The sequence below is a fragment of the Molossus molossus genome, unplaced genomic scaffold (genome assembly GCF_014108415.1).
Source record: "Molossus molossus isolate mMolMol1 unplaced genomic scaffold, mMolMol1.p scaffold_m16_p_29, whole genome shotgun sequence".
Classification (NCBI taxonomy): Eukaryota; Metazoa; Chordata; class Mammalia; order Chiroptera; family Molossidae; genus Molossus; species Molossus molossus.
In genome coordinates, this window is record NW_023425365.1 from 2,045,310 (window position 1) to 2,057,729 (window position 12,420).

General features: G+C 61.7%; 1 protein-coding gene across 1 annotated transcript in view; it reads right to left on the reverse strand.

The window, feature by feature from the left end:
• Positions 1–12,420, reverse strand: part of WNK2 (WNK lysine deficient protein kinase 2) — a 106,157-nt gene that overhangs the window by 15,563 nt on the left and 78,174 nt on the right. Inside the window, 5 exon segments of the mRNA XM_036278514.1 lie at positions 932–1,198; positions 2,553–2,608; positions 8,068–8,166; positions 8,828–9,016; positions 9,886–10,100. Coding sequence (XP_036134407.1) covers positions 932–1,198; positions 2,553–2,608; positions 8,068–8,166; positions 8,828–9,016; positions 9,886–10,100 — 826 coding nt within the window.

A 12,420-nucleotide genomic window follows, 5' to 3' on the forward strand; every position in this document is an offset into this window, starting at 1 on the left:
TGAATCTCCGGTCCTGGTAGCGACTCGTGTGAGAGGCAACCAATCAATGTCTCTCTCACATAGATCTCTCTCTCTCTCTCTCTCCCCCTCCCTCTAAAAATCAATGGAAAAAAACATCCTCAGGTGAGGATTAACAAGAACAAATATGCATGAACCCCTGAAGGGTGAGCGTGCACACAGGCAGGAATCACCAACAGGAGAGAAACACAAGACATCACTGCAGATCCTGCAAACCGTGAAAAGGGAACCTTAATGCCAATTAATTGGAAAACGTAGATAAATTTAGAGATGTGCCAATTGCTAGAAAAGCAGGGTTTAACAGAAGAAAGAAACTTCACAGGGCACTAGAGCTATGAAAGACACTGAACCCATAACGAAACCTGACCCTCAAGGGCCGAAGACGTGTGAAGATTAAAAAGAGAAAGTCAACCGCAGCGGCATGTAGGAGTGTCCACAGCAGAATTCTGAACTATTCCACATGTCACAGGTCTTAGGTGAGCCTTTCCACACTCAAAACAAGACCTTCTAGGCTAGAGGACCTCACACCAGTGAACTTTGCTAAACATTCCAGGAAGAAATACAATGTTGCACAAACTCCTCCAGGTGGGTCTGACATAGGCAGTCTTCACACAGGAAGCTTCCCACCACAAACCCAAGACAAGTTCCTGGCTTCCACTCCACTGGGTCCAGGCTTCCCTGAGCCCAACAACGGGGGGCCCCGGGTGCAGCTGCAGACCCCCCCACATCTCCAGCCTGAGGTCACAGGGAGGCTAGGTGGAGTGGGCCCACCAGGACCTGTCTGCACCACGAGATCTGGGCAGCCCCGCCTAGAGGCCACCCAGCTGCAGGCTGTGAGCTGCTGCTCTGCTGAAATCCGGGGTCACAGCCCTGCTCCCACCCTGTCCCTCTGACCCGGCCACGCCCCACTTACAGCCCGCACCTCGCGGGGGGCCGGGGGCCAGCCAGCCGTCGCCTCCATGTCATGCAGCTTCTGTGTGTGTTTCAGCTGGTTGAGCGACGGCTTCAGCTGCGAAGCCCCCACCGTCTTGCTGGTCCACTCGTCCACCAGCTTGTGCAGGTCGTCCGTGAAAGTGCCTTTCTTGTTGTTGCTGTTGTTCACCTGAGCCTGGACATGCAGGGCAGGTGGGGGGCCCGCCTCGGGGCCTGGGACCAGGCTGCTGGTGGAGGACCCTGGGGAGGCACACACAGGCCACGATTGGTGACATCGTCACAGCAACAGGGGCGGCTGCTCAATGGTCTCACGTCGGCTAGGCAACACCTTGCTTCAGGAGATGGTCTGCACTGGGGGAACCCTGTGCAGCGTTCGACATGGCCAAGCAGCTCCGCAAGCCACAGGGGACTGGCTGTGTTGCCATCTCATCAGCCAGCCCGGGGGCAGGACCCACTGCCGGCAGCCTTCCTGGGCATTCACGGTGCCCACGCTGCTCAGGCCCGCCGGCCCCAGAGCCCAGGGAACTCTGGGACAGACGGGGGGGGGGGGGCAGAGTGCTCCAGCCTCTGCAGGCTGAGCACGGACGTCAGGACCCAAAGGGGAGGCTTCGACAGCAAGCTGCTGCGATCCTTCCGGCATGGAAATGCTTGCGACAGGATGGGCCGCTGGCTTTCCTGGGTCTAAAGGGCTTGGTGGTTTGGAGTTTAAGAGGCAGAAATTGCCCCTCTCCTCACCAGAGCATGGGGAAGGTACTGATGAAGGGCGCACACCCAGAGCCTTCTGTACGTAATGGGCCCGCAACCTGGCACCCTCCGAGGGGCGGCGGCCGGCAGCGGGAGGCCAGGCTGCTGGGGAGGTCTGGCCGTGAGGCTCCGGACAAAGACAAGAGTACTCACCACTTCACTGAAAGATTGTTTCAAATGACCAAAACAGGACTTTTTACTTTTTAAAAAAAATTGCATCCCTTCCCTTCCGCCAACATATAATTTTTGGCTGGCGATTTTGAATAAGCCACTTTTAAAAAGTCCTGCACTTAAAGAAGAATCGAATGACCATCTCCTCAAACAAGCTATTGCAAAATGCCGTTTACGTTAGTGGCCAGTGACAACAAGGCACAGACACAGCGGCTGAACATCAGCGATGAGAGTCGACACACGGAGCTGTACCCACATGAACATTTCAGCCAGAAAAGGAAAAAGAAAAAAACAAAGAAGAAAAAAGGCACAAGATGAGAGCGGTGGGCGGCCCCGGGAGGCGAATCCCACTGTGTCCTGCATCTCTCCTCTGGCACGTGGTTGAGCACTCCAAGGAAATACTCCTCCCGTTTGGGAAAGGGGCCAATTAGCGACTGGCCGTGTGTGGATGTTCTGAGAGGGCGGCCCATTAGGTGTGAGCTGGAGAAAGCAACTGGGATGTGGAGGGGCCCCAGGGGTGCTGTCTTTCTAGGTGGAGGCAAAGCGGTGCCCCCAGAGGGTGGGCACAGAGCAGGACCGCGTACGCCCGCTCGCCAGCCCCATGGTTCCAGGCCGAGCCCAGAACCCTGGCGCACAGGAGCCGCAAGAAAGCCCATGCGATGGAGAGCGGACAAGGGGTGAACAAACTGATAATTACGACTGCTGTGCTCTTTGCCCAGACAGAGACGCTTCAAGGCAGACCCTGCAAGGGAGAAAGAAACGACACAAGACCACAGGATTAGGCAGGACAGTGCACACGGGACGAGCCACCACGTTCTAAGCAAGTCATCTGTGTGCGAGGAGCTGAGGCCAGCAGTTCAGAGAAAGGACCAGCTTCCTGGGCTCCGTGGGGTCCCCGAGTCAGTGCGCAGGGCTTCGCTGAGGGCCGAGGTCCAGGACAAGCCCAACCTTCAGACGGAAAAGTGTGCATCTCTGCAAATAGAGTCCCCAAAAAAGAAAAAGAGAACAAAACCAAAAAAAAGGGCAAAGCATACCACTCGGCTTTTCAACAGAGTTTTCAGGAGCCCCTGGTTGAGGCGGGAAACCCCACTCTTGTCAGCCAGGAGCACTCAGTCACTGGGGTTGGGGGGCCACAGGGCCCATGGGAGGTTTTCCAAGTGCAAAAAGATACATTGTTTTGCAGGTTTGAGGCCAATCCTGGATCTCAAGCAGCGGCCCTGACCGGGCCGCAGTGAGCATTAGGGAATACAAGCAGCCCTGTCTTGGGGGGAGAGAAGCAGCTGACTCTGCTACACTTGCCTCATCCGGTGTTTCCATTCCACCAGGGCCGGCGAGGCCCCTTGTCACTGATCACTACAGGCTGCTGGACCCTGCGATCCCCAGAGCCCGTCTGTGCTGACCGGCGGCACGCTGGCTTTCGTGTCTGGGACGCCCTAACAGTCTGTGCCCAGCTGGGGAGCAGATAAGCGGGCCGGGAGGGCCTGCGCCCCCAGCGCACCGCGCCTTCCAGGGACTCAGGCGGGCAGAGGTTGGCCGGGCAAGGAGGGCTCAAGCATGGCCAAGGTCACTCAGCAAGGCTGCCCTGGCCTGGAGGGTCTGTCTGTCCCTGCCCCTGGCCCCTCCCCAGGACGCCCCACACAGCCACCCTGCTCTCTGGAGGGCATCGGCGGCGGCACCCCCACACACTAGCCCCGGAAGACAAACCACTGCTCCTGTGTCTGAGGACGGGGAAGAACCAGGCATCCCAAGGAGCCACGTGTGCACTCAGATTCACCTACTCTCGTTTAGTTCACCTGCGAGCTCTGGGCAGCATGAGGAAGGGAGGTGGTTCTGCTGGGAGCGTAATGTGCACAGAGAGATGAGAGGACAGACAGCAGCCCAGACCTGTCCCCTGGGGGGTGAGGGGTGGAGTGCTGGAGGCCCTGGCTGGTCTGTGTTCAGGGGATGCCCTATGGGGAGCTCAGGCCCTCTGGGGTGCATGGTGCAGGAAGGAAGGTGCCGCCCCGGGACTGTGGGGTACCAGGGAGGGCACATGCCCGTGCAGCCTTGGCTTCCAGACCACAGCATCCCTACCGGTGACCAGAGCATGCAACTGAGTGCCCAGCGAGTCCCTGCAGCCTAACGAGGTTCTGAGCTGCCCTACGCTGGGCTTCAGGGTCAGGGCGGATTCCTGTCACTCTATGGGGTGACCACCCATGGCCAGCTGTCTGCTCAGAACCGCCAGAGGGGGCTTGGGTCTGCAATCTCAGCCCCAGACAGACCACACTGGAAATCCAGGGCTGGGGCTATGGGCCACCAGGACACTGCTCGGAGCTGGAGGGCCACTCTGGTCCCCGCAGGCCTCCACACCCGTGTCCGACACAGGCCTGCGGTGACGAGAACACAGAAGGCTGCTGGCCCTCCTGGCTCAGCTGAAAACATAAATCTGCTATGTTCAGGGCCCTGCACACGGAGCTCATCTCTCGGCGGGGTGGCCGGTGACCAGCCCTCGCTCAGGCCAAGCCCTGCCCCCTTCAACCTCTCCACAGTGTCTGCACCCTGGCCTGGGGCCCCCTTGAAGCTCACAAACAGATGGCATCTGAAGGACAAGCTCTACCCTGGCACACTCACCCACACTGCACGTGCTGCGCACGCGGTTCCTGCCCACGAAGTGACCAGGCAGCAGTGCAGGGCGCCCAGACCCACACGGGGCCCCCAAGGAACCCAGAGGAGGCCCACGGGGGTGTCATGGTTTAAACCAGCCCCCCAGCTTCCTGTGGAGTGTGGAAGTGTCCCCTGCAGGACTTCGTCCTTGGCCAACGCCCTGGGAAGAGAGGAACCAGCTGCCAGGCCCCAGAACTGCTCAGGGAAGTGTCTACGCGGGCAGGAAAATTACCCTTCCCAGACCACGAACGGACGGCACCCGGATGACCCAGCGTCCCCTCCTGTCTGCAGGAGTGCCCCACAAAGCGGCCGGCCTTCTGCCCTCGTGGCTGGACCAGGGGTCTCAGGGGGCACCCACGTCCACAGGGAGGCGAGGCCCCATGCCACCTGCCCCACATTCACTGGCACAGAAACAGCGCCAGCCTGCCAGGCACCCGCCACAGCCCTAGCCCCACCCCAGCCCTTTGGCTGGCTGCCAGGAGGAGGCCACAAATTCGAGGGTGTCTGATGGGAACAGACTGCTTAAAAAATGGGCCTGGCCCGCCGGCAGCCCGCACACTGCTGTCGACCGTGGTGTCAAATACTGACGAAGGGCCACGGGAACTCAGGCCATGGCCGCAGTGCAGACCCGCCAGGCTCCCCGCCCACGACGAGGCACAGCGCCGAGGGTCGCCTCACCCCGACGGTGGCACTAGGTGCTCGGCTCTGGCACAGAGAAGACGGGCAGACAGTACCCAGCTGCTCTGGCATCTACGTACGGAGCCAGGTTCTCAAGCCAAGAAGAGCCAAGTGTGTCTGTGAAGCAGGGACTGGGCAGCAGGTGCGTCTGGGCTCTGGCCCGGGGTGACCAGGGGTGACTTCACCCTGAGCCTATCGCGCAGGCCCAGCCGGACCCCGAACCGCCCACTGTGCCTGCTACTCACCAACTCGACCTGTTTGAGCTAAGGGGAGGGGAGGCTGCATGTGGGGGTACCTTCCCCTGCCCCTGGGCCCTCTCCCAAACCCACAGCCGTGGGTCCCACAGGGCGGGAGGAGGACACACCAGGGTGAGCGCAGGGCCTGGCAACAGGGGCCAGGCAGTTGTCAAAGGCACGGGAGGAAAGCCCAAGGCTCCCGGGGCAGAGGTCCCGGAGGGTGTGGGCCTGGCCCTTGGTCTGGACAGGCTAAGGCGGGAGGGTCAAAGGTCTGACAATTGCTGATCAGCAGGACACCAAGGCACCGTCACGGCTGCCACCCTGCCCGAGCTGCCCCAACTGCTCACCAGGGCAGGACGATCCTGTAGGATGGGCAGCAGCCTCGGGGACGGCGTCCCGGGAAGGGGGTCGCCTGCTGGCCCTGGAGCTGCTTACAGCTCCACCCTGGGTACCACCACCCATCCGCCCTCTCATCTTCTCTGAGTCTCAGGGATGCTGGGACGTCTATACTCCAAAACTTGACACAGATTTCATTTTCCCAAGACTTGTCTCCTGTTCCTCTCAAGACAGGGAACCAAAAACCTTTCTCAGCTTTTCCTCCAGCTCAAGCTGGACCAGCCACCCCACACCTCAGGCTCCGGCTGCCTCCCGCCTCGTGGCCAACCTCTCCGCGCTCCCAGACCAGCTATGCACAACCTTCCAGCCACTGCTGCTCAGTCACCCAGAGCAGCGGCGACAGGAGAGCCCCGGGCCAGCAGGGTGGGCACCAGGACTGAAGGGCAGGGGCGGGCTGTCCCGAGGCATCTGCAGCCATAGAGCAGGAGGGAGCTCATGTCTTCCTGCCCCCGCGGCCGTGGCCGTGGCCGTGGCCGTGGCCGTGGGTAAGGGGGCCCAGAGCAGAGCACCCCCCGCACTAGCAAGCTGAGTGGGTGGGACCACGTCACGGCCTGAGCAGACAGGGACTCCGCCGGGACGTGCCTGCAGATGACCGGGCTGTGGGAACAGCAGTGCCCTCACATTCACAGCACAAGAGGTCCCCAGGCCGACCGGGCCAGCACACGCCACCCTCAAGCCAGCCAGCCTGGGCCAGGCCCCGGGGCCACCAAGCGATGCCTGGCATGCTCCTGTCCTCTGGGCCGGGACAGAAGCAGAACCTCACCTCTCCATCCCTGCTCTCCCTCAAGTGTCTCTTTCAAGTGGAAACAATGATAGTGAAGAAAAAGAAAGCCCCCCCAAAAAAAGCAGAACCAGGTAGACATGAAGGCAAAGAGGTGGCGTCCTGAGAGGCAGGCTCACTCTCGGGATTTCACTGCAAGTGCCCCAGGGAAACCGCCACCTGCTTGGCTGGGCTCCCCACAAATGGCAGCGGCCGTCCCAGCGGGGGCACAGCTGCCCATCTGAGCCGAGACACCTGGCGCCCAGCTTCCCGGGCGCCAGCCATGCACACACGGGCAGAGGGACATTGGGTGAAGAGAGTCGGCCTCAGGCTTCCCGCCTCCGGTCCCCCATCTGACTCGGCAGCTACCCAGCAGCCCCGTGACCCACGCTGGCAGTGGATGAGGAGCACTGGGCAGTCCCTGGGCCTGTCTACCTGTCCCGCCTGCCTGAGGAGGGTGCCCGGGGCCCTCGGTGCGAGGGGGCGCCCGTGGGGAAGTGGCCTCAGGACCCAACAAGCACAATGTATCTTTATTGTACCAGCGAAAAGCCACATGCCCCAAACCAGCACGTCCTAGCCAATTGATAAAAAGCTGAATTTGTCTGTTCAAAAACACAAAAACTGGAAAAGCCCACCACCGCTTTTGATTCCCTCGCCAATCCATCTGAGGGATTAAAAAACCAATTTGGACAGCCCTGAGCAGGTACACCATCCCCGGGATGGGGCACGCGCCCCGGGACGGGGCACTCCAGGAACCTGAGGACAGGTGTGGCTGAGTGGGCTGGTGGACTGCGTAACTGACTCGGTCCCTAGGGTGCCTGGGACGAGGGAGGCCCGACAGGAGCTGGGGAGGGCAGTGGGGCCAGGTGAGGGCGGCGGGAGACCGGGGTCAGCTCCCGCAGCGCTCGAGTCTAGGGCGGGCCGAGCGGAGAGGGCCGGGTGTCCTCGCCGGCGTGCATCCTCAGCACGTCTCATGCCGGGAGGGGCGGGGCAGCGCTGCGTGCGGTGGGCCCCGGCACGGAGGCAAACCCTCCCGTGATCTTCCAGCACCATCTTGGCTCACTACATGCATGTCTTCGTGGTCCAGACCCACGTGGGGCACGGCATGCATGTAGAGAGGGCCGGGCTAGCGGAACTGGGGGCCGTGGGCATGTGGACTGGCCACAACCGCCACGGAAATAAAAGTACGTCCAACATTTAAAAAAAATAAAACGGGACAGATAGGTGCAGAGCGGAGCCGAGGTGGGCGTGGGCAGGCCGCTGCACATGCCACAGGTGCCCGGCAGGAGCTGAGAGCATGCGCGGGGACTTTCCGGGGCCGGACGGGGCAGGGGATGGACCGGGCTCCATTTGTGATATTAAATAAGTGAGCTCAATGGTGTCGGGGAGGCGTCCTATACAATGTATGGAAGGCAATGAAGACGGGGAGCGGGGAGGGGAGAAACCAAGGGCCAGGAGGTGATAAAATACAAAAGAACAAATACAGACAGATGGACACAGACACGGGTCCACTGAGGAATCGAGCACGAGGTTTGCTACTAGACTTATAGGTCACTCTCTCAGACGTTGGGTGGGAAACCGTCCAGCCTGCAAATGGATATAGAGGGAAGAGAACAGAGACAGGCATCAAGTACAGCGTCGGGCTTCCTCCTCTACCACCAGCCACATCCGCCTCGTCACTTAGCATCCACGGCCGCACCTCGCCCAGCCCAGAGGACCACAGCCACTGACCACATAATGGAAAGGAGGAAGCGGTGGAGTGGAAGAGAGGCAAACCCGGGACAGCGGGCGGGGGCGGGGGGCGGGGCCAGATGGGGCGGCGGCCACCGCTCCTGGCTCTGGGCAGACGGGCAGAAGCACTGCCCCGCCAGCTGCTGGGCCACAGCCGTCCCTCCTCGAGGCCACACCCCCAGCTCAAGAGCTGTGCCGGGTCCCCCCATGACCCTTCTGGACCCATGTTTAGCAGGAAATGGGCAGGGCAGAGCGTGCCAGTGCCTGGGCCCTGGCAGACCCCACAGCAGATGCCAAGTCTGCCGTCCACGGTCCTTGGACCTTGCCCAGTCGCTCCAGCCAGGCACACCTCCCTCGGAGCCTCGTACAACAAGACTGATGGGCGGGCCATCCACTCCTCGCCTTCAAAGGCTACCTCTACGATCGCTTCTTTAGAGCAGCCTCGGCCACAGCTCACGCCCCCACCACAGGCCCTATGCGCTAGCACATGCTCGGGGGCAGGCAAGCTGGGAATCACCTGGGCCACGCGCTCCGCCTCCATCACTGGCTGAGCCGGAGCAGATGTCTGCAGACAAGGAGGCCCGCACGGAGCAAGGCTGCTGGGTCTGAACTGCCTCCCTGCAGGAGTCTGCCACCGCTGCGGGCCCTGCCCCGGGTCTGCTGGGGTCCTTAGCAGGAGGGGCTCTGCTACAGTCTGACAAATGACCTGGGAGGGGAGAAGGGGGTACAGGCACTATGAGGTGCCACTGGACAGACCAGCCAACGCAGGTGCACCTGTCCTCTGCTCTTTGCTGGGTGACCTTGGAGAAGCCGAGTTCCCGCAGGGCATGGGCACGTGGTGGGAAGATAGAAATGCTCACAGTCTCCACGTGTCGACAACACCGTGTCGGGCTTGACCTGCAAACACGCAGTGGAAGGACCATGGCGTGTCTGGAGGTGCACACCTGGGCCAAAAGGGGCCTGTCGCCTTCCTCCTCTCTCTAGTGAGTCTCCCGTTAGCTTTAGGAAGGGCACAGTGTCGGTGGAACTCTGCCCAGCAGGTAATGTGACGCCAAGGGGGAGGGCTTGTGGTCAGCTTACCATCAGCTTCCCGCCTGGCACAACCGGGGGTCTCACCTCTCTGCGTCTCCCCCCGAGTGGGGGTGCTTGGGGTCAGTGTGCACCCTCAGTGCCCCACGTCGTGGTTAAGGGCTGGGGTCATCACCACCCTCCCTCCCCCAGGCAGCTGCTCAATCCCCACTGTCAGAGGTGACAGAGTCTGAGAGCCGGGCCAGAGGGCACAGCCCTGTCCCAGGCAGGGCCCTGCATGGAGAAGCAGAGGGTCAAGCAGCCCCCAGCTCGGGACCCCCCGAGCTCTCCTCCCTCACACTGCAGACAGGGGGCTGGGGGCTCCAAGCAGACCTGCCCACGTGCAGCCCTTTCCTCATGCCACAGCCTGGGGACGGATGCCTTAGCCCTCCAGAGCCACCGTGGCTCCCCTCCCACGAAAGGAGAGTCACAAAGGGCACTGCCTCCCACCTGCCCAGCTACCAGCCCAGCCCCCCGGGAGGGCAGCCAGGAGGGCACAGGGCCGACCTGTGCTGGAGGCCACGACCTTGAGCTGCTGCACCAGTGGGGTCAGCAGCCTCCCGGCCTTCAGCTTGCTCCTGCTGGTCTTCCTCCGGCGGCCAGTGGGGGGCGCAGTGTGCAAGAGCCCCAGGTTGGGGGGCAGTGTCTTGCCCAGGCGGCGGTACAAGGCTTCAATCTCTTGCTTCTGCTGGCTCTGCAGCTCCGAGATCTCCTTCAGATGTCTACGGGGGGCGGGGGTGTTAGGCGGGCCTCCTGGTCATTTCCATCCTACATGGATAAGGCCAGCCTTTCCAGAGAGCCGGAGGCAGACCTGAGAATGGGGTGGGCAGCCCACAGGCCAGCCTGGGCAGATGGGGCTGGAGACCCCAGGCATTTAAAGTTCTTTCTGCTTACATTGAACCCAAGTGGAAATCCCTGGGGCCCCGGGCACGAACATCGAAGGACACAAAACTGCAGGAGACCAGCCTAAGGAGACTGGGGTTTTCCATCCAGGCTCAGAACACTGCTGTGTTTTTTGGTGTGGGGTGTGGGGTGTTTATTGGAGCGGGTAGCAGGGCATCGACACCTTCATACATTGATGTTCACAATACAAACCCTGTGCATACACATAGGTGAAAAGAAAAATGACCAGTGCTCAGAAGCGGGAGGCCACCTCGGTGTGCCAGGTACCGCCTCCTCCCCACACAGGAGGAGAGACCAGAGCATCTTGGAGGAGGGAGTGCTGGCCGGCGCCGGTCCACGCAGCAGCCAGGAACCTGAGGGTCTGGCTCCGGCCCCTCTGTGCCAGGGGGCCCCAGCTCAGGAAACCCCCAAACCCAGGGCACAAAGCTGGACTGACAGCCACACAGATGGGTGACCTGTGCTAAGACCTGGTGGCAACGCCAGCTGTGGGCAAGGCTGTAGTTTCTAGGACAAGCCAGAGAAGGGCCAAGAGGTCCCTGCTGCCCCCTCAGGACCTCCCTTGCCCACCCTCCTGCCCTCCTGCCCTCCTGCACCTCGAGTGGCAGAGGGCTGGACACCACCCCCTCCACCTATCTCCTGGGTCCCAGCCGCCCCAGCCAGGGCTCAGCCCCTCAGCCTTGCTCCAGGCCCACCTCCCTGGTGCATGGCTGGGAAATCAGTGTTTTCGTGGTTGGACACAAAGAGCCAAGTTCTAATCTTTCCTACTATGTCTTCCACACCCGCCAGGCTTGTTTTAGAAACACGAGTCTCGACAGGGAAAACTGCTACTGCACCAGGTTAGCTCCTCAGGGTGCAGGTTCGAGAGGAAAGCTAGCTGGAGTCGGGAGGGTGTGCCTGGCCAGCTGGAGCACTTGACGTAGGACTTGCGGGGAGACCCCCACCCTTTCCTTCTACCCAGCCCCCGGCATGCGGCGGGCCTCAGATCATGGGGCTCCTGGGAGTCCTAAGAACTGCAAATGCCGGGGCAGGTGAAGACCTATGTCCCCTTAGGGTGCCCAGGGGTCTGATGCAAGGCTACCTCCTACCTGGCAGCTATTGATCCCCCCAATTGAGATCCAAATGTCATCCCCGTCTAAATGGTCTCCCCTTCCCACGGGGGCCCACCCCTGTCCCGTCAGGCCAGAGAGCCAGGACTTGGTGTCCTCGATTTCCCCCTTTCACTGGCTCCTAGAATCCAGTCCTTTGAGGTGCTTCTTCCTCTCTCCCCTCCCCTCCCCCCTCTCCCCTGCATCTCCATGCCTCACCCCCTCACATCTAGGCCCTGCCTGCTCCCCAGGTTGCAGGACCTCTTACCTCCAGGCCACGCCCCTCACCCCAGGCCACGCCCCTCACCCCAGGCCCTGCCCCTCACCTCCAGCCGCCCTCAGAGTACACAGACCCTCCCACTCCTCTGCAGTTCCCCTCCTTGTCCCTGTTCTTGCTGACCCGCCTCAGAGAGCCGACTAGTCCCTGCCCCCCTGCCTCCTGGACGCCACATCCCTGGATGAACCTGGGGCCTCGATGGCCACTCCATGCCCAGCCTTTGCTGTCACAGGCACCAAGGGAGGGAGCTCCAAGTCCTGGTGCCCCAGAGCTAGTTCTGACCTCCCACAGCTGGGACAAGGGGCTGGGGAAGGGTGGGGCCAGCCCCCAAGGGGTGGGGCCGGCGGGACAGGGTCCAGGCCCAGCAGGCAGGTCTCCCACCCCCTCCCAGCAGGCACAGCCCTGCCGCACCCCCCAGAGGGAGGAGGTGAGAGAAGGGCTGCTCCAGCTCCTGGGGCCTGTGGGTGGTTTCTGGGTCCACTCCACGAGCTGTCAACCCATAGGCCTTCCTTCCCAAGGACACCAGCCTCTCCCCACCTTAGTGACTACACTGTGGTCCCTACACTGTGGTCCCTCCCCCCAGGAGACTGCAGGGTGCAGCTCATCTAAGGGACCCTGAAGAGGTGCTAGCAGGCAGCCTGTGCAGAGGGAGTGTGACGAGGGCCTAGGTCTGAATGACCCTGGGCTGCCCTGCTGAGAGCCACGGGAGCAGGGGCAGCCACGGGAGCAGGGGCAGCCACGGAAGCAGGGGGCAGCCACGGGAGCAGGGGGAAGCCA